General features: G+C 37.0%; 3 protein-coding genes across 3 annotated transcripts; 1 reads left to right on the top strand and 2 right to left on the bottom strand.

Annotated features, from left to right (window-relative positions):
• Positions 1-45: 45 nt before the first annotated feature.
• Positions 46-5969, bottom strand: ccnq (cyclin Q). Its single transcript, XM_082145402.1, has 5 exons — positions 5669-5969; positions 5356-5539; positions 5136-5268; positions 2522-2740; positions 46-926 (listed from the first exon to the last, which is right to left on the bottom strand). Exons 1-5 carry the CDS (start codon positions 5784-5786, stop codon positions 837-839), a joined length of 744 nt encoding a protein of 247 aa, XP_082001528.1. The 5' UTR covers positions 5787-5969; the 3' UTR covers positions 46-836.
• Positions 5970-6172: 203 nt separating this feature from the next.
• Positions 6173-8629, top strand: cfap126 (cilia and flagella associated protein 126). The gene is given in 6 exon segments (XM_082144344.1): positions 6173-6245; positions 6335-6397; positions 6864-6941; positions 7116-7313; positions 7401-7508; positions 7511-8629. Coding segments are annotated over 6 exon segments (654 nt in total). The 5' UTR covers positions 6173-6218; the 3' UTR covers positions 7691-8629.
• Positions 8044-21642, bottom strand: b4galt3 (UDP-Gal:betaGlcNAc beta 1,4- galactosyltransferase, polypeptide 3). The gene is made up of 8 exons (XM_082144343.1): positions 21404-21642; positions 21128-21204; positions 19735-20204; positions 18523-18758; positions 18143-18333; positions 14542-14664; positions 10864-10968; positions 8044-10712 (listed from the first exon to the last, which is right to left on the bottom strand). Exons 3-8 carry the CDS (start codon positions 19997-19999, stop codon positions 10394-10396), a joined length of 1239 nt encoding a protein of 412 aa, XP_082000469.1. The 5' UTR covers positions 20000-20204; positions 21128-21204; positions 21404-21642; the 3' UTR covers positions 8044-10393.
• Positions 21643-22169: the final 527 nt, after the last annotated feature.

Raw genomic sequence — 22169 nt, 5'->3', positions numbered from 1 at the left:
AGTAGAACATCATAGATAGGAAAAAAATTACAAAGACAGACTATATAAAGATTTTGTTTCAAAAAAACAATATAGCAAAACATTTTTATTAGAAATTACATTTTTAAATATAGACCTTAGAACGATCCGTCTGTTAGTTCATGTTCATCAGAAGCTGAGAATATGAAAAGTTTACATCAGTGAAGCGTTTTTTTTTGTTTTTGTTTTTGAAGTTTGAAATAGAAGTTTGGTGTCTAATAAAATGATGATGCTTTGCTTTACAGCATACAGTAATTCTGCTTTTGGGAGTTACATAAAGAGGCCTACTGGGACAAGCTCTGTAAGGAGAAGAGGAGAGTACGGTAATTAAATTAGAAAATATAAAAGAAATGGCCCAGATCTCACAACGTTTTACCTCACAATTTAGCTCGGGGGGCAGGATGGCTCTTCTTTTGTTTCATTCTTTCTTAAACCAGCTATTTCATCTCTTTTGTAATTTCTATCCCCCTCTTTAGGGGAAAAATAGCACAAGGTTGGAGAAGAAAGTAGGTCGATGGCTGAGAATTGATTGATGTGCTGTGGCTTAAGTCTGATTTTCATACCTCCACTATATATATATATATATATATATATATATATATATATATTCCCCTCATCATTCTTAATTCTTGAAGAGCCTTTTTAAACCATGTTCTGTGATGTAATTAACATGTAGAGCTCAGTAGGTTACATCACAACATCAAACAAAACGGAAGAGGGTTGAAAGCATCCGTTAAGATCATTGTCCCAGATCTCAAGTGATCAGTGTGTTGTTTCCATATCAGTGTTTTAGTACCAGTTTCCTTTTTTTTTGTCTCTCAGGTACACTTGGCCTCCATGTCATAGAGCTGCAGTAATTCACTCATGATGGTCTCAATCTGAGCCTTGGTGATCTCTGCACAAACAACCTGCAGGGAAACCAGCAAAAAAACAACAACCATCAATGCAGATTCAGGAGTTTGGACCACCTGTACCCTATATCTGAGACAAATAAATATTAGTTCTGAGGCAACTAATAATATAGTCTAGTCTCTTGTTGGTGTGGTGTTCTTTTTGCAGTTTAGTAAAACAACAGCTGGGTCATCCAGTGTCAAATCAAATACATTTCGGAAATGCTTGCTGTGGCTAAATTTTTACCTACAATTTCTAGTCTAAATAGGTAAAACTAAATAGAGAGTGGCATTCAATGAACTAGGCTAAATGTACCATCAAACACCGTTTGTTATTTCATAATAAGTACCAAAAACCTAAAATCTGCTAGTTTCAGTCTCAGATGGCACCACATAGTGATGCACAAATATTGAAATTTTGACAGTGTGATAATTATTATATTTATTGATTGAAAATGTTGTCATTTTTTTCAAAAACAGAAATCACTTTTGGCCACTACTGTATTTCCATTGTGTTTAGACTTTAATTTATTGGCTTACATATATTAACCTATTTTACTTATCAGACAAATACTGATAACATTAAAAACAGACCACATTTATGTCCACCAATATATATTGATTTAATTGCACACAAAAACGCCAAGCAAATTCTGTGACCAATTCTAATATGACTGTCTGACTTCTAAGAGCAAAGGGCACATAGGTTTTCCGCAGCCCTGCACTGAAATATCTTAAAATATGTCTTGTCTCAAGATGCACATCAGTAATCTTTTAAAGGTAATAAAGACATCATCAAAGTAGTCCATGTGACATCAGTGGGTTAGTTAGAATGTTTTGAAGCATCGAAAATACATTTTGGTCCAAAATTAACCGGTCTGTTTTCCATCCGCGTTCACGAGTCCACATTGACGCTGCTGACGTAAGACGCTGTAACCGAAGCTCGGGCGCACCAGATAACACGTCAGCAGCGTCTTACGTCAGCAGCGTCAATGTGGACTCGTGAACGCGGATGGAAAACAGACCGGTTAATTTTGGACCAAAATGTATTTTCGATGCTTCAAAACATTCTAACTAACCCACTGATGTCACATGGACTACTTTGATGATGTCTTTATTACCTTTATGGACATGAACAGTATACCGTCCATTGACTTTCAACGGAGGGACAGAAAGCTCTCGGAATAAATCTAAAATATCTTAAGATGTCTTCAGAAGAGAACCGGAGGTCTTACGGGTTTGGAGTGACATGTGGGTGAGTCATTAATGACATAATTTTCATTTTTGGGTGAACTAACCCTTTAAGAGTGCTTTGAAACATATGAAATGGTTTGGTTCTTTTTAAATATTACTCGGGGGTGTCACCAAGGGAACTTGTGTGGAAGACAAAGCTATTTCTCTCAGACCAGGCAGCAACCATTAGGTGCCCCTATTGCCATGGGAACAACATCCAGCACTCTAAAGGTTACTGCAATCGTGGCTCAATTGATGCCTGATTCAGCTCAGGCACCAGTGAGGCTCAAACTAGTCTTGGTGACTCAATGCAGACACAGCATGACCCAAATGCTGCCTGGACTTATGTTTTTCGCCACATGAAACTGTAAAACTCCTACCTGCCACCACTCTCGTTCTCCTCTGGGGAGCTCCACTCCATATGTCTGGAGAGCAAGATAGAGGGAGGTGAGGGCAAGGTGTTGAGGCGTATGGCGGACACACACAGAGCCATGGTAACTGTCCTTTAATACAGCCAGGGCCGTCTCTGCGATGGGGGTTCGGGACCAGGCGTGACGATTCATAAGACTCCTCACAGAGAGCAGGTAGTGCAGCAGGTACTGGGGCGCAGCAAAGAGAAGGGACAAAAATATGAATTATGTTTTGACATCATTAGTTCGTTAGAGAAGGTACAAAGATGAGAGTAATGTTGCAATTTATTAAAATTCAATTTATCTAATTGATCAAATGGTTAACAATCGAGAATGAAATAAATGCAAAAAAAGGATCTATAATTCATAAAGCAAAGATTCACAAGATTCATAAGGACAAATTGCTAAAAGACATCAATAAAAGAATAAAATCTAATAACTTCAAATATAAAATTTTTTGCAAACACCAGTATTACTTGTATATTATTATTATAGTTTTTATTAATATTTTCAGTTTTGTAATTATTACTATTTAGTATTAATTTATTAAACTTTTAGTTTCAATTATTCCCAAGTTGTCATATTAATGTTTCAACTTAAATGTATTTCAGTTATAGTTGCCAACATTTCTAATTTTCGTTTAGTTTAATACTTCACAATCTATTTATATTTTACCTTCAATTCTATTAGCAAGCAAATGTTTGTAGTAGTTAACGATTATAACCCTGCTTTAAAGTAGTAAACAGTGCATGTCTGTGGAAAAAAAACACATTGGCCCTCATTTATCATTCTTGCGTAGAAACGGGCGTATATGTTGGCGTAAGATTATGCTTACACTCCTCTCATCGCCTGATTTATGAAGCTGTGCGTACCTTTGAAATCCAGGTGTACGCAATACCTGCCCTTGATAAATGCCGCGGCTGAAAACGAGCGTCATTAGAATAACACGCCCCTATATATTCAAGCTGTGCGTAAATACAAATATATATTAGATTCAACTTTATTGTCATTACACAAGTACAGGTACAAGGCAACGAAATGATATATATAGAGTTGAATACTATTATAAACAAAAATTTACAGATAGATTTGTCCTATGAATATAATATACAGATAACTATTACTGTGAACAGAATCTAGCTGTAAATTCTGTTCACAGTAATAGTTATCTGTATATTATATTCATAGGACAAATCTATCTGTAAATTTTTGTTTATAATAGTATTCAACTCTATATTTATTCAGTACATATCCATGTTCTGCACTTATGGAACCACTGTATATCCTGCACTTGCTGCTATTGCACTTCTGGTTAGAACTGCATTTCGTTGCCTTGTACCTGTACTTGTGTAATGACAATAAAGTTGAATCTAATCTAATCTAATCTAAAAGTCTCCGCTCCCCCCACGCCCTCATTTTACGCCATGGACACACGGAAGACGGCAAAGAAGAGAAACTTCTTTGAGAAAGAGAAACCAAGGAAGTGGAAAGAAACAAAATTGATTTCTAGATTTTTATTATTAATGACGCTTATTGTTATTTAGAAGAAGAATGTCGTTATTAATATTATTATTATTATTATTATTATTATTATTATTATTTAAAAGAAGAAGAATGTCATTTTTATTATTTTGTCAGTCTGAATTTCATTTTTTTTGGTCATTGAAAGCCTTTCATTACTAAACCCCGTGCACACCTGCCGGGCCTAACCCTGGCCTAACCATCGTTTCAAAGAATAGTACAACGGCGAGCGCGTCGAATATAAACGCCTCGTCCGTTTGGGGAGCTGCGCGCGCAGTCTGCGGAGACTAGCGCTGCGGAGCCAGGCGAAAGTATAAACAAGGCTTGAAACGTCAGGTAAAGCGCACAGGCTCGCAACTTAAGGAATACATATGCCTACAATTCAAATGCTTTGGTAAAGTCACACAAATTAAACATTGAAGTCCATGTTGCACAAAAATAAACACTTAAGTTTATAATTACTATGTTGTTGTTTTTTTTTACAGTGGGTCATAATATATCATATCTTTTAGTTTGTCAGTGCGTTGTGTGGTTTTAGAAATTGTTTTTCTGCGCATTCCCGCACTCGAAACGTGCGTACACCACCTCCTGAGCTGGCGTAGGATTTGAGCGTGCCGTACGCCAACGTCCATATTGATAAATCTCAAAGTCACCGTGGTTTTGGGTGTACGCCAGGTGTACGCTGGAAATTTGGTGTACGCACTTTTGATAAATGAGGGCCATTGACTTACATTTTACAGTTGCCTTGTGATTAAATGTGAGCATTTAATTTAGCAAAACTAGCCTAGTTCTTTACTTCATTATTGTAAATTGATTATATTATTTTAAAATAATTGTATATTATTTTACACAGAAGGTACAGTATACATTCTATAGACTTCAATTTGCAAACACCCAGACAAAAAGTTTGATGCAATAGTTTACTCAAAAAATGTATTCTGTCATAATTTACTTACCTTATGTTATTTCAAACCTAATCAACTTTACTTTTCTCTGGACAACAGATATATTGCTGATAGAAAAAAAAGCTAGTTGAGAAGAAGGTAACCATCGCATGCATTACCCTGTGTGGATGCTCAAAGGACACTTGGAAGTTAAGCTGCCGAAGGATGAGGAGCTCACACTGTACGATACTGTCCCTCAACTCCCAGAACTTCCCATCCAGTTCCAGTGCTTCACTGTCTGGGTGAAAGTATCTGGATTGAAGAGAAATAGAGACAGCGAGCTACTATGCATGGACTTTGAGAACTAAACAAATATTTAATATCCCTTTTTTTTTTTACCTGTGACAAACATTGATGATATCTCTAGTTCTGAGATGTTGCTCTTCTACTTTGCCTGCGAGGTAGATTGCAGACATGGCCACTAGGTAAGGCTCATAGACCTGCAGACTAGCAGACTGGAAGAACCTATGATACAGCACACATGCTGTAGCCATGGGCACAGATCTCATGCCTAACTTCACTCCTACAGATGAGATGGGGAAAACATTGGATGCACTAAATGTTAATGAACAAGCGAGCAGCTACAGTATACTTACAGTTAACGCAATTAAAACCACATTTCGAAATATTTCAGAATGCGAATTGCAAATACCAGTCTCGATGATAAACCGACAGACTCTGAAGTGTGTTTTGGAGTTCTCGACATCTTCAGCACTTCTTCTGCCTCTCGCCTCATTGGCAGCTACAGATGTTGAAGCCTGAGTGCTCATTTTGCGTCTTGCAGCAAGCTGGTTACAGTTTCAAAGCGTGTTATTCAGTTTAGACTTACTGTTTGTGTGCATTATTACAATAAACTAAACAATTACTTAATTAGTACAACTCGTTTGTCCCATAAAGGTTTGTACTAATACAACGCTGTGAGACTTTCCTTCGGCTGATTGTTAAGCGCGCACCGTAGAGCTCTTATGGTCTACAGCGCCCCCAACGTACGGGATGACACAACTGTGCGCTGAACGAAATGGAAAATATTTATGTTCTACTTTTGTATAAAATATAAAAGATGATTTGACACTTAAGTATTTTTACAAGAAATTGTCTTAAACAGTCAAAGAGCACAAAAAGTAAACTGATTTGAAAGTATAATTTTCCTGACATTTTCAGAGGTTGCTAGGAGACCGCTGCCAAAACATCAGCGCGGAAAGATGTCTTCTAGTTTCTCTGCAAACCAGGTCCTTCAATTGGCATTATTCTTATATTTTTTTATTTATTTGATTGAATCACCTTGACATATTAAACATGTTTATTATGATTTCTGCAGTATGAAAGCGCCTATAGGTCGCAAAAGCTCCAGAATTGGACCATCCCAAAACATTTCAAGGAGGTAACGTCATTGGGCAAGAAATTGTTATTTTTTCACACATAAATCTTTCGTAACATTATAAATGTCTTCAATGTCACTTTTTATCATTTTAATGCATCCTTGATAAGTTTTAAGTTCTTTCAGAAAAGCTTTCTGATCCCAAACGTTTGAACTGTGGTGTACATTTTAGGCTAACGTTACTGTTACTGAGCATTTCCATTAGGCAAAACAATGAACAATCCCACTGTCATTAAAGTTAAAATGCAAAAGAGTGCAAGACATTTATAATGTTGACGCATTCTGTTTGATTGATAATCCAACAGAATGCGTCAACAATTTAAATGTCTTCACTTTTAAAAAAAGAAAAATTAGTTCTTGGCTTCAAGAGTTGTTTTCCCTTTAAATGACACACTTACACAAATTGTAATTGTAGTTCATATTACAAATACTTGTGTTTGGTCTATTTACTTCTTTTTTGTTACTCAAGAGACCATCAGCAGCAGAAGGCTACACTACATTTATATCCACAGACCGTGGCCATCTTCTGCCTGGTGTGAGAAAAAAGGTATGTTTGATTATATATATATATATATATATATATATATATATATATATATATATATATATATATATATATATATATATATATGAGTTGCATGGAATTTAAACGTGAAGTGTAAAAAGTTTTGCAACATACTTTTACTGTCATTTTTCTATTTATAAATAATTTCATTATTAGCGTGGAAGTGCATGGCCATCATTCCAAGGCACATGGGATTTACCTCACCAAATCCCCCCTGCTTCCATAAACCCCACTGCCCGCTCACAAGAGGGACAGGATCGCCTCAGGACCTGGGGAAGGATTCAGTTTGACACAAATCAGGCTCATGGGGCCCTTCGTGACAACCAGGCTATAAACAGATCCTCTCGCAATGGGGTGGGTATTTAATATCACCTACTTATAATATGCTGTCATAAAAAAAATACATTGTTTATTAATTCTGACTAAACAATATCCTTACAGGAAAACATAAATGTGGAACAGCCTGCTGAAGAGTCAAAAATACATATGAGTGACCCAGACCAAAATAAAACAGAAAGGCCCAAATCACAGAATAGCCAAGATCAGTCTAGAGTAGACCAACAAGCCAGCAAGCCCAGTCTAACCCAGTAAACCTTCATGAAAACCAAGTCCAGTCTAGATCTGGAAGTCACCACAGCCAACAGGCTCCATCCAGACCAGGCACTCAGGAAAGCAAAGCTGAGTTAAGACCACCAACCCAGAGTGGCAGACCAGCATCTCAGCAGAAATAACACCAGTTTTAATCAGATCTCCTGCATGGGCAGTTATAAAAGTTCTTCTATGAAATGGCATTACATAAGTGTAACACTTCTTTGAAAAACACTTACTTTACAGATATTATTTTTGTGTTTCCGTTGATTTATAACCGTGCTCTCCGTTTGTTCACAATGTGTGTGCGTCAGAACACATTAACTGAATTGTTTCAATGAAGCTAAAGCTGATTACTAAATGGCTTTTGTAATGGAATCTGTTTAGATGAAATGCTGCCTGAATGCAGGGTCAAGTATCACCAGAAAATACATCAAAGTACCTTAATGACTGCATTTTAATAATATTCTTAAAAAAAGATAAAAACATCATTAGATATTTTCAATATTTTTGCTTTATTTGCTCAATAATGCACTGACAAACCTGTAGGCCCCATAGAACACAAAATCAGCTTGATTCACTAGTCATCGGTTAATGTTTTTGGTGCCTGGAAGCAAATGAGTGATTTTGGGAGCAGACACTGAAAGCTTGGGAAACTGAAGTTGAACTTAAATGGATAGATTACTCAAAATTAAAATTCTGTTATTGTTTACCCATCCTCACGTCATTCCAAACCTCTACGATTTTCTTTATTTTTTCTGTGGAACATAAGAAGGTATTTTCAGAAATGTTACATTTTTGTCCTTACAATGGAAGTCAATGGTCACCAAAATTGTCTGGTTACCAACATTCTTCAAAATATCTGCTTTTGTGTTCTGAAGAAGACAGTAAGTCATACAGGTTTGGAACAACATGAGGATGAGTAAATGATGACAGAATTTACATTTTGGGATCAATTATCCCTTTGAGAGTCAGTCACAGGTTCTAAAGATGAAGGCCAAGACCCTTGTGAAATCATCTTTCCACTCTCTGTTGATAAACATACAATAAAGCAGCCGCATGGTCAGATCACAAAGTTACAATATTGTCAATGTGTTTATTTACAAGATAACTGATCAGTATGTATATGTGTGTATATATATATATACACATGCATATGAACCAACAGTCATCATAGCCAAAAAAACAAAAAAAAACTTTCTAATCATTAAATTGTCTGACCAAAAATGACATGGCAGGAGTAGGTCACCTCTAAACTGTTAATATCAGATGCAATGGTGTTCTCAAGCTAGAGACTATTAGGCATCAAAGTAGTTTATCACCAATTCCAAATATCTGATAGAAAACTATATACTTTAATAATTATATATATGTTATACAAGGGTCTTGCAAATATGCTAGGATGAAATATATTTACCTGCCCCATGCATGTCAGAATACTGTCTTGAATTATTTACAAAAGCTTTTTGTAGTTCTAATACAAAGGCAAATCTTATGAGTCTGTCATACAAATAATTGTGTCAGAATACATAATATACTGATCTTTAAACAGACTCTTTGAAATGTATGTTTAGGTTTGAAATATGTTGTAAATACAGCAAGATATGCATCATGTCACATGATGGGGTGAAATCTCAATGAGCACCTTCAGACTATCATTTACAGCAAATTATTTGATCTTTCTAATAGCCTGTAGTGGAAAAAATGCCAGTGGATCTGCTAATATAATGTGCAGTACAATTTTATTTTCAAAGAACTTGCCACTAAAATCTTTGTTCTTCAAATGTAGCTTATACTCAATGATTGTATTTAATATAGAGTGCAGCTTCATTTACAGCATCTACTGAAAAAGTGCCATGATGGGTGATACAACCAATATTTTTGAATAATAAATAAAACTAATTCTTGCTGCTATATAACTAACCATAAAAATACCCATTAACTGTTTAATGTTTATAAAATCTAAAAATGTCAACTAACATCTTACACTACAGTCACACCTTCGACCTAAACCATCAAATCTATTCAATTTGACAGAAACATTCCTGAATTCAAATAATAGAAGATTGTAAATGTATCTGCTTATCCCAATGATTGTCTACAACCAAAATGGAATCCAACAAAGGCACCACACAATACCTAAAATAATTAAACTCTTTTGCACTGCATCATAAAACTATTAATAGGTATCTGAGCAGCTAAAAGAGAAAATAAACCAGTGCTCACTATCAAAGATCACACCTTTCTAAGTTTGTACAGTTAGACCAAAAATAGACCACAGTGATACACGTCTGCTCAAGCACTAGATCACAAAGCAGTGTGTGCTGATTAGATATTAAAAGAAGAGAAAAATAGATAAACATGTGGAATGAGCATTCAACTCTAGTATTAATAACAGTGGTGTGCAGTAATAATGCTTTTGACTGAGTCATGGCATGTTGATAAGAGACTGGTTCAAGGGTAAGAAAAGGCACAGAAAAACAGACCCACACAGTGGGATGAAGAGCAGCAGCTGGCAGCAGGTCGGCTCAAAAACACACAGGACTTGCACAGGTACGTCGATAGGTCACTTTTGAGAGCGTTTACAACTCAGCCCATTCTGATACGACTTCTACAGCAAAACGAGTTCTTCAGCAAATGATTCCGGACTTGTGCAAATGTCACCATATCAGTAGCTGAGCAACATTCAGAAGTGGCCAAACAGCTTCAGTCGACTTTCAGTGGAATGAACTTATTTGCCTAGTAGCAATGCTTCACGATATAAAACAAAGCGCAAACTGGTATTCCCTCCATTGTCTGTTAATAACTCACCCTGTGAAGCCTCTGTGGAAACTCGATTATCAATATCATCCTACTTCTTGATTCACAGGAGCTTTTTTAACAACATTTGAAGTTTCATTACTGGCCTTCCAGTGGGCAGGCTCTATTTTTGTGGTATTAGTGATGGCCATGCCCACTTTTTCAGTCTTCATCTTATTAGTTGGAGCAGGTTGAGGCTGTGACTTCCGGGATGGAACCTTCACAGGGGGGAGGTGTGGATCATCCCCAATGTTGACAGTCAAATTGGTGTACAATGGCTCCAACTCTTTGGACAGGAGCTTATAAGTCAGTGAGTTCAGTCCATCTGAGCGCCAGTTCAGCCTTGTGCGCTTCAGCAAATCAAACCTACGAGAATCAATTAATGAAGAGGAACGGACTCAATAAACAGACTGAACAAATGGATAAAACAGTCTATCTATCCATCCATCCATGTCTATGTCTATGTCAAAATATATTATTATGTTGTAACATAACATAATATGCCATGTGACATCACCTTCTCGGGTTCTGCTCATTACCCTGATCTCCTTTATGTTTGATCATCTTATAATGACCAATGGCCAAAGGAGGGCGCATTATCTTCATCCCAGAGAGACGGACTCTAAAGACAAAACCACAGGGCAAGTAGAAATACATCAAGAAGAAGGATGGTATGAATTATCAAAAGGACAGAGACAAAAGAGAGAGCAACACAAAGCACAGCAGGAAAACCATTTACAGCAAAGTCCGCAAGGTGGGCCAGATGGATGTGAACTAACTAGAAAACTACTGTTGTTGAGGATTCTTATGTAAAAAGGTTCTAAACACAACTCCAAATCCCCAAAAGGTTCATCTAAAGTTGGAGAGTCTAATCCAGCTTTTAAATACTTAAAACTTTGGGTTCTTGCCTCTGGTACAGCCATCTGAGTCATGCAAGGATACTAACTGACAGTTAATTATGCGACAGTCAGGTTTGCAAATCAGCATTAGCTGATATGCCCTTCAAAATGTTCTCCAACAACACATGTAACGTCAGTTTCCCCAAAATGCATAAAGCGGGCTCCTGGATTATCTCCACTAAAAATACTTTTTGTCAGGGACTAGATTTGATCTGTACCCTGAAAAATTGCTCATGGTGAATCAAACCGTGTACACTTATTAAACAACAAGGAATACAAAAAACACTGTTGGACTCAGAGGTGCTATCTTCTCAAAGACGTTCAGCAGTAGGCAGAGGTGTCATGCCCATTCAAACCGATTTTTGAGCCAAATGGATTCTGAATACAACTGAAAACACACAACCTTGAAACTGAATTATCAAATGTAAAAATATACATTTGATAATTCAGTTTCAAGGTTGTGTGTGTGTGTATGGTTGATTTTTATATTCGATAACTTAGTTTCAAGGTTATTGTAGGTACAAAATTAGCAGTGCCCCAAAGTCATCGCTTTTTGATGAATTTCGCCGTTTTGAAGCCAAAATATATAGCCTAATTTATGCAATTAATAAATTAGAGGAGTTTCAATTCATAATTCAATTTCAAGGTTATTGTAGGGACAAAATTAGCAGTGCCCCAAAGTTATTGCTTTTTGCTGAATTTTGCTGTTTTGAAACCAAAATACATAGCCTAGTTTATCCGCTTCATAAATTAGAGGAGTTTTTTTGTGTGTGGATGGTTGGGGGAATCTATCCAAATTCTACAGGACATTAATTTGTCAACAACACAACCAAAGAGTTTTACCATTTCTTGAGATATGTATTATATATCCAATTAAATGTCAGCCTTTTGCGAAAATGACTTTTGCCGAATTATGTTCGGTTCCATTAACGTGTATTCTTCCGCTAATGTGGATGGAATAGGCTACCGTACTAAAGCATTTGCACTAGCCTACTTATGCACTAGCCTACTTATTCAACCAAACACTGCTATTGAATGTATAGCACGAAACAGACACACACGAATAAATATTACTAGCTAGTTCTGTGGAATGAATCAAAACCATTGAGCTGTAGTCCATCAATTCCTGATGAATTTACCTTTTTAGTGAATCAAACACAAACCAAACCAGTATAGTCAGATTCGCCAATGAACAACTGTTATGATTCCGTTTTTTTTAGAGAATCATAAATGGTTGTAATCAAAATTATTCAACCCCCATTGCAAATCAGGTTTATTGGAAAAAGTTACGGACGAACAGCAATGAACAAATCAAACAAAAGTAATTGAAATAGCTCAACACAACAAATGTTTCAAGTGGTTTCCCCAAATTCAAATGAAAATGCAACTTTTAATTGCTTCTGCAATCTCATAACCCCCCCTTTTTTTTTTTTTGTGCTGTAATTGCCATCTTCAAATCCCACCATTGGTCTTCTTTGAGGATTTTCTAAGTAAGGTGACTATGATGACCACTGTAGAATCTTCCAGCACTACTTCTTCAACCAAGCCTTGGTGGAATTTGAGGTATGCTTGGGATTATTGTCCTGTTGGAAGGCTCAATGAAGCTTCAGCTTCCTCGCAAATGGCATGCCGTTTACAGCATATGCTTCATTCTTCTCCCTCCAGACATACTGCTGATCAATAGGGCCGAAAAGGTACAGTTTTGTTTCATTGCTCCACAGAACAGAATTCCAAAACTCCTGTGGCTTATTTATATGATTTTGAGCAAATTGGAGCCAACTTTTCTTGTGCTTTTGGGTCAGCAGTGGTGTAGGTCTTGGAGTTCTGGCATGGAAACCGCATGTGTTTAGTACACGCCTTACTGTGCAAGCTGAAACCTCAGTGCTTGTTTCCACCAAGTCTGGCTGCAAGTCTTTTGTGATCACTCAAGGGTTTTTCTGAACCTGCCTTCTCAGAAATCTGGTTGATAGCTTCCGTTGATAGCTTCCTTTTTCTGCCCCGTCCAGGTAGTGTAACCACTATGACTTTGAACTTGCAAACTCTGCTTCCAACTGTGTCTCTGGGAACATTCAGTGCCTTCGCTATCTTTTTGTATCCTGTTCCTTGTTTGTGAAGGGTGATGATATCTTGTCTTAACTTTTTGGACCATTCTTTAAACTTAGCCATATTTCTAACATGCAGTCAAACGTGACACTCAACAAATCTAGTCAGTTCAGATATTTCACGTGTTCTAGCTCAAGCACACCTGGTGCAACTAATTAAGTCCTTGATTAGTTGCATCAGGTGTGCTTGAGACGACACCTGTTTTGCAGATTTGTGCTGTTGTGAGGGATTCTATTCAGGGGTTGAATAATTTTGAGACTGCAGAAGTTATTAAAAGTTGCATTTTCAGTTGAATTTGGGGAAACCACTTGAAACATTTGTTGTGTTGAGCTACTTTTGTTTGATTTGTTCATTGCAAAAGTCTGTAAATTTAGCCAATAAACCTGTTGCAAATAATTTCGATTACCACTTTACATACAGCGCAACCAGTGGAGCCTGATTCACCAACAAATGACTCTTATGAGAGGTGTTTATTTTTTATTTTTTGTGAATCAAACACACACAAGTGGGTACTGGTTGTTCATAAGACAACATGAAGCTAAACATTATTTATTTAATACTATTATTTAGTTTATAGAGAAGGCCAAATATTATTTTGCATTTATGTCGCCTCTAAAAAGAAAGTGAAAAGTCAATGCAAACACATTGAATTGGAATTTCATTTCCTTTTACAAACACACGCTCCTCAAAAGTTCTAAAATAACCGTCAATGGACAGAATCGTTAGGGTTTAAAACTATAAAGAAAATGTTTCAAATCCTCTACACTATCCACTACACCTGACTCATTCTGGCTTCAAGGCTTCATCAACTTCAGACTTTTAAGTGTCTCGTTGTCAAAGAAATAATGTTACTTGAATTTATAATTGAATCAAAAGGCAATATTCACTGAAGTAATACTGACATCTAAATAGTTAGAAGCCTTGAGTCCAAACTGGTGATTCATGCATGTACTTACTGGTCCCTCCTGTGGCTATGCGGGGGAAGGCATGAGGGATAGACGGATGCAGTGAAAATGAGAATAATGACAAGAGACAGATGAGATTGTGAACTGAAAACAAAATGATGATGGAGAGATGTGCAATACAAATGCTTAACAGGATGTAGACGTGCCAGTTTACTACATTTCAGGCTGTTTTATGTTGAAATAACTCTTGCAAATGCACTATAATAAACCATATTTTGCCATCCTCACCGAGCTGCAATGTCATCGTCCTCCCCTCCCCAGCCCCAATACTGGTTCGGAAAGCCGTTCATTTTGAGGTACTGCTCTGGAGTTACAGCAGACACCCCTCCAAAATACTGTGAGTATGGAAGCCTGTAGTGGAGTAAGAGCGTTATTGGTGAGGCAGAGGAATAAGGTCATCCGTTTCTTCATCAATCATTCCATCTGAAGTGTCACAGCTTCCCCTGCAGTTTAATGTTGGTCTGTACCTCTGCATTACGAAGGGATGGAAAACCTAGACCCCTTATAAAGTAACAAAGAATGCTGATAAAGCCTGTATTGTAATAACCCGGTTACTACAATTTTTTAGAATAACATACTACTATTTCTGCAGTATATAGTTTGTACAGTGTATAGTATGCAATTTTTTCTATGCACTGAATAACCATATGACCTGCTACATTTGGCAAAATGTGCAGTATCCACCTTATTTTTCAAAGCTGTTGAAGCTGTTTTCTGTGAATGTGCGAAACTTCCGATTTATTAGCCACTACAGGGAAATAACAAGAAGAATATATCAAAGTGCAGTAAACTGTAAAATTGTTTGGCCTACAAACCTGCGTGTTTATAATTAAGACAATACATTAAAATAATATGGTGAGAAATACCAGGTTGCAATATCAAGCAGCATAAAGAGCTGTTTTGTACAGCTAAAAATAACTGGAAGTGAATTACACCAGAAGCAAGACACATTAAAATTACAAATGACCGCGCCCACTCTTACCTGAAAATTAATACAACAGGGCTAGGTAAAATAACACAAAATGCAATAAGTGCAAAGTGTAATCTTTTAAACTTTTCCATAGCTCATTATTTCAAACGGCTACCAAAAAAAAAAAAGGATTGTAAAAGCAACTGATGTTTGTGTTGAGTGATATACACTACTGTTCAAAAGTTTGGGGTTGGTAAGATTTTTTAAATGTCTTCCAGTCTTCAGTGTCACATGCTCCTTCAGAAATCGTTCTATTATGCTGATTTGCTGCTCAAATTTTTTTGGCAAATTTTTTTCTAATTAATATCAATGTTAAAAACAGTTTGCTGCTTAATGTTTTTGTGTAAACCGTGATCATTTTTTTCAGGATTTTGACAAATAGACTTTTGCATTTATAACAAATAGCATTTATTATAAAAATCTTTTGTAAATATTTATTATAAATATCATCACTTTTGATCAATTTAATGTGTCACTGCTGAATAAAAGTAATAGTGAGAAAAGTAGTGTAAGGTAGAAAGGTAGTGTAACTGCGATCGCTCACTCAACCCGGCCTCCAGAAATCCCTTGAATACCTTTTCTAAATTCTTTAGTGCAATTTATTAAATTTTGAGCGATAGCTAGATGAGCTGCAGCTATGTATCTTTCTTCCTAATCTCTCTGTATTTCTACCCAAGGACTAACTCTCTGAGTCGTGTCTGAATGCTTTACAGCCTTCAGTGGATTCATCACAGAGCGCTCCTGATGCTGTCCTCAGCCTTGGTGGACTGAATATATGGGTTGTTTTCTCTGCAATCTTTCTGTTCTCAGTGAATGTTTGTATCTAGGTGGACATTGTGGCTGCAGAGTACAGAAATGCAGACTCGGTGACCCGAAATGTGCAGACCTGGATGTCAATTTAGAGGACCAGACCCATGCTCCTGCATACACCTGTGTCAGCACTAATAATAAATGAACTACATAGTCTATTTTACCATGCATGAAGAAGATGAACTTTTGGTTTCTAGAATTTCGCTAAAATTTAGCCAATCACATTCTACAAAAATTTAAAAGTAAAAAAGATTTAAAAGTAAAAGTTGTTGCTTAATTAGGGGCCAAGCAATGAAGGTCTGTAGGCACCTATTATATCCGTTAGTGTTTTTCTTCTTCTTTTGCTACTCAGTCTATGGCAGCCCATAGAACCGTATATTGAAAAGTTATGAAATTTGGCACACAGATAGAGGACAGTCTGAACATTAACCACAGCCATTTTGGAGTTTCTAACCCAATCTCTCTAACACCACCAACTGTCCAAATTTGCACTCATCTTTATGCTTTTGAACCATAAGGGATAGAAACAATATTTTTTCCTTTGATTCCTTGGCTCAAGTCAATGCGAATCCAATGACATAATTTTGGAATGAACATTTTTACGCCATTTAGAATTTTCCAAAAAACATACTTTTTCAAACACCTCCTAGTTTGTCAGATTTTCATTCAAATCGAACCAGATCATCTTCAGACCATGTCAACACAAAAACTTGGAATTAAAGTTGATTAGTCAATCCGTTTTTGAATAACGACCGTGCAAACAAATATGATGTAGAACATTCCCAAATGGACGTGAGTCTATATCTCCGCAACGCTTTAGCGTATTATGACCAAATTTGGATTGTGTTATGACAACCTGCAAAGTTTCGGCGCAGTGCCACCTAGCGGTCAGGAGATATGCAAAATATCAAATTTTGCTTATAACTTCTGAACAGTTTGGCCAAAAATCACAACTGGTCTCTTTAGATTTGCTGCAACATGCCGAGTCGAACGATAACCAATTTTTCCATATCGACCATTTTGGGTAATTGGCAATTTTGAATTTTGCATGCAATGCTATATTTTACGAACACATTGGTGTATTGCTACACTTTATGTGTCATCGGCTCCATGGCTGCGCCCCCTTATGGTCAAGAATAACAATGGAATAAAATAAAATGCTAATAGTTTTTGATTAATTTTGACTATTGTGAAACTGGCTAATTTTGCCATAGTTGGCCTTCAACTTCCTGTCCACCATTTAGATTTTCTTTAAAAAACCTACAGGTACTTTTTCAAACTATTAGACCATTGCCCCGATTTTCACGAAAATGTATTTCAGATCATCCTCAGACCATGATTACAAAAAAAAAGAAAAAAAGAAACAAACATAGAATTCAAGTAAATTCGTCAAACCGTTTTCGATTAACGCACAAACAAATTCAACAAACAGCACACCAAAATGGACGTGAGGCTATATCTCAGCATTGCTTCAGCATATTCTGACCAAACTTGGTGTGTATTATGACAACCATGACCTGAGGGTACCTGTACAGTTTCGGCACAGTGCCACCCAGTTGTCACACGAGATATGAAATATGAAAAATTTGTATTTTTGCCTATAACTTTACAAGTGATTGTATTTATGGGCTTTCAACCATTTTGCTTAAAACGTCTCCGAATGTCTTTACTCATTTTGCATCTAGTCTAATGCTAACTGCTTTGATTTTTTTCTGCTTTCACAGTTTGCCTCTGTGGTGCTGCTTGCAGCTATATCCAACAATTGTTCTTTTCTTTGTTTCTTTTGAAATTCTCTGATTTGAATCGAAAAACATATTTAGCAATACTAAATAATAAATGTTTCTTGAGCACCAAATCAGCATATCAGAATGATTTCTGAAGGATCATGTGACACTGAAGACTGGAGTAATGATGCTGAAAATACAGCTTTACATCACAGGAATAAACTACTTTTTAAAGTAATTTATTACCCCCCACAATTTCATTAAGATAAAATTAGAGAAATGTCTCGTAAACACAAAAACAATCCAGTCATTGTGGGTAGGGTACCTGTATCTGAACTTGTCCATGGCCACGGAGAGGTGTGTTGGGTACTGGGGGTGGCAGGTGTAGGTATTGTGGTCATTCTCAGGTAGCAGGTCAACGTCATGCAGGAAAACACAGCTCCAGTCCTCCTCTTTCAGCGCCTCTCGCACTCCAACATTCAGCAACTTTGCTCGGTTAAACGTGGAGTTCCCTGACTGATAACACAGACTATGAGGAAATCAACTGTACAAATGCATTCTTCGGAAAGAATAAAACACTAATATAGCCTGACAATAAGCTACGAGGTATGTTTACCCTTTGTCCCAGCTACCTCCTCTAATTACTGCTAGGACTTTTTCCAATACAATAGATGTGACAAGTCAGCGTAACGACAAACAAGAGACCTGGTGCACAATGTAAATGCCGTAGTGGACCTGCTGGCGCTGCAAAAAGGGGTGCAGATGGTAGAGGAGGGCGCGGAGGTGGGTCTGGCGGTTCCGGTAGGGGACCACGATGGCTGTGTGGTGCCGTGGCTCACAGTCTGGTGGGCGGTAATGACCCCCTAAGGTCACCAAGGGGTTCTTCTCTTTTATCTCCTCCAGGGAGGGGGGTGAGGAGAGGTGGACAGAAACAGGACCCACTGGCAGACAGCAGGGGGAGAGCACACATGCATTTGTTGTATAAAATCTGTTCTACAACATCAAATGAATGGAATAGTTTCCCTAAAAATGTAAATTATGCCATTATTCATTTACCGTTATGTTGTTCCAAACCTGTATGACTCTCTTCCTTTTTGTTGAACACAAAGGAACATTTCTGAGTAGGAATGCACAATGTATTGTACCATATCAGTTACTGCACAATATCAGTGATTTTTTATTTATTTATTGCATTGGTCGATATTGAATATTTAACTGTGTGTGAGATTTTTACATTTAGACTACCTATTCGGTCATCTACCTCTCACTTAATCTTTAAAACACTAAGAACGTAATTTCACTGTTAAATGGAATATTTTAATGGAGGACTAAGAGTAACAGTTAAAAAAACTAAATGAAGTTATCAATTTAATAATTCAAGTTAAAATAATTAACGAATTATTATTAAAATCAAAAATGTATTGGCATATTTAAAACTGATTATTTAATTGATAATTATTTCATTTTAGAGTTAAAAATTTTTTTGTATACACAACTGTAAAGAGGTAAAAAGGTTGTCAACAATGAGATTAAAATAACTGGCATCCCCCAGAACTTAAATTCCAGAAGACATGGAATTTTGTATACATGTCATGTCATGATATTTTTATGGTCCTTTTACGTCCTTTTGGATTCTTGAAAGCTCCAGTTGTCCTTCATTGTAATTGCATGGAAAACAGCAACTAGCACATTCTTCAAAATATATTTTTGTGTGTGTGATCCACAGGAGAAAGAGTCACAAGTTTGGACATATAAAAGTGTAAATAAATGATGACAGAATCTTAATTTTTATGTGAACTAAACTCATTAAAGTGTGTTTGGTACACTTAAATCTAAAAACTGCAATGAGACAAAGTGAATGAACAAATCCAATTATTGATCGATGTCTTAATCACTTCAGTGTGGATTTATATCTACCCAGCAGTGGAGAGGGCAGTGTACAGTCCCTGAGCTGCTGTTCGGGTCCACTGGGTCCTGGATGGTGGAGCAGCAGAGAGGTGAGATTGGTGTAGACGTCATGCGGTCGAGAGTAGTCGATCTCAGGCTCAGTGGAATGAACCAAAACAGACACTAGGCCACGAAAGCCTCCCAGAGAGAAGTACAGGACAAACGCAAACTGGAAGCCCACCAGCAGAGCCAGAGTGCAGGGGGAGTCCAGTGCTCGACCGCAGCACACCATCATGACATCCGACACAGAGCAGGAGTGACAGAGGAAGGGAGGACGGGAAAGTCAAAAGGGGTGGAGAGATAAGAGAAGAGAGAGGGAGTGAAGGCAAAGCAAGATGCATGAGAGAGGGAAGAGCTGAAGGATAAGAGGGGGGACAGGGAGAAAATAAAGTAAGCTCAGTGAGCTAAGGGAAGGACATCTATGGCATGAGTGGGAGTCACTGGAAAAACAGGAACACAAAAATCAATAGTGACAGATCCATCACATCTAACTAGAAATGAGAACTTTAAAGCGCCAGTGTGCCCAGGATCAATGACATATCTCACATGAAATCAGTAAAGAGTCGACCCACACAGTTTTTGGGTCATTCCTGTTACACAGTACCTTAAAATAATAATAATAATATGCATGTAGGTATGTAATAAGTATTCCTATGAATACATAAATCAGACTGTCAGTATTATGCTCGCTTCATTAAACATTGCAACAAAAATCAAAATTATTTTAAATAAGTTTTTTTACATGAGGTTGTCAATCTGAAGGTACTTTTGATATTTTTAACAATCTTTTGAAATTTTGATAGCATATAGCAATTTCTAGAATTTTACCTAACCTAAAATAATGTTTTAAAGTAAGATGAACATTCTAATAACACAAAGCAGAATTCTTTAAATCCATAGCTAATATTTGTTCATGTTGTTATTAATCATTCTGGAGGATGATGTCATTAAGGCAGTGGCCTTTTTAGCTATAGAAAGTGAAACTGATGGCTCATGAAAAACTTAAATAAATCCCAAATACCAGGCAAGAAACCCTGCTTAGTTTAAAACATTTTTATGAAAGAAAATATGAAAAAATACCTGTAATATTTCTTATTAAATTGCACATTTTTTATTATTAATTTAGCATTGCAAAAATGGCAACATCCACTTAAACCAAAATAAAAACATTATAAATCACTCCTATGTTCACTTAATTTTGATTTTGTCAAAAGATAGATAACTAACATTATCTCCATGTTTCAAAATGTGAGTAGGCTACATTATTTTAACATACTAAGACGTGGACATGAAAGTGTGCTGCATAACAGGAATGAGCCTTTGGTCAATGAATATCAGTGGTAACGTTATTCCATTTGAGTACCTGTGCTGACTGGTCATAAACACAGGGTTGACAGAACACTGTCCTCCTCCTCCTGTCCATCACAAAACATTGTGCACCTAAGAGACAGATAGTTCTCCTGCTTATTTACAAACCAGCTCATCTTTTACATTACGACACACCTGAAATTGATATGTTAACAACCATACATGCAGCGACGATAAAGGCAAGAGCAAACCAAAGAGCAACTACTGCAAAATAATCGTCAATATGACGGTTAATTTCACCACTTCAGGTCAAGCGTTTTCTCTGACTCACCCGGATCACAGCGACGCTTCAAATGAGGCTCCAGTGGCAGTCGCTATCTAGGCCTTTATTTAATATTAATCACTCGATTGTGAATAATCATTCTTCTATGTCACACGAAACCATGTATAATACCCGCAGTCGCATTGAGCGCGTCGCGGATCGCTGTGGTGAAGCGCGTTGGTTATAGCAGAGAGCCGCTGACAGACATGTTTGATGCGGTGACGCGCTACCGACGGGTACTCTGATGCTGTTACAATAAAAGCCCTATAAGCCCTAACATACCTGTGTTAAAATCAGAGTGCTGCCTACTAGTGAGAAAACACACAACAGGTTTAATTCTAGAGGCCGTTTTCATAGGCTACGACAGATGATCTTGTGATTACGATAAAGCGAAATTAATTTGATGAAAAAGGGACACGATTTGTAATCATGTGGATTATATCGAAGTGGTTATAATGTGATTTTGTAATGTGAATTATGGCGTCTGTGACGTTTTTGTTGTTTCTGTCCTCAACAAAACAGATTCAATCTAATGATTACAAAAATTATGATTATTCCTCAGATAACTTTTCATTTGTGGGAATCAAGCCATTCTGCAATATTGAAATATTGCTCCGCCTGTATTTCAAAGCATTAAATGACTTTTCACAGTAAAGTAGTTCCAATACAGCAGCTAAAAAGACTCCGCTCTATTCCTCCACTGTGGTAGAGATGCATTTATTGTTGTTTCTCACCAGATTTTCAAAGACAACGAGCATTACCCCGCAACTCGTGT

This window comes from Leuciscus leuciscus (genome assembly GCF_965113295.1).
Source record: "Leuciscus leuciscus genome assembly, chromosome: 18".
Taxonomy (NCBI): Eukaryota; Metazoa; Chordata; class Actinopteri; order Cypriniformes; family Leuciscidae; genus Leuciscus; species Leuciscus leuciscus.
This window is presented reverse-complemented; position numbering and strand designations above follow the sequence as displayed.

Excerpts from the sequence above, each read along its gene's own strand:
- ccnq (XM_082145402.1), bottom strand. The coding sequence starts at position 5,786 with ATGAGCACTCAGGCTTCAACATCTGTAGCTGCCAATGAGGCGAGAGGC. Across the intron at positions 5,540-5,668 it reads TCGGTTTATCATCGAGACTG|GAGTGAAGTTAGGCATGAGA; the intron begins GTATTTGCAATT and ends TCTCATCTGTAG. Across the intron at positions 5,269-5,355 it reads ATCATCAATGTTTGTCACAG|ATACTTTCACCCAGACAGTG; the intron begins GTAAAAAAAAAA and ends TCTTCAATCCAG.
- b4galt3 (XM_082144343.1), bottom strand. The coding sequence starts at position 19,999 with ATGATGGTGTGCTGCGGTCGAGCACTGGACTCCCCCTGCACTCTGGCT. Across the intron at positions 18,759-19,734 it reads ACTGCCCTCTCCACTGCTGG|TGGGTCCTGTTTCTGTCCAC; the intron begins GTAGATATAAAT and ends GCTGTCTGCCAG. Across the intron at positions 18,334-18,522 it reads GCATTTACATTGTGCACCAG|TCAGGGAACTCCACGTTTAA; the intron begins GTCTCTTGTTTG and ends CTGTGTTATCAG.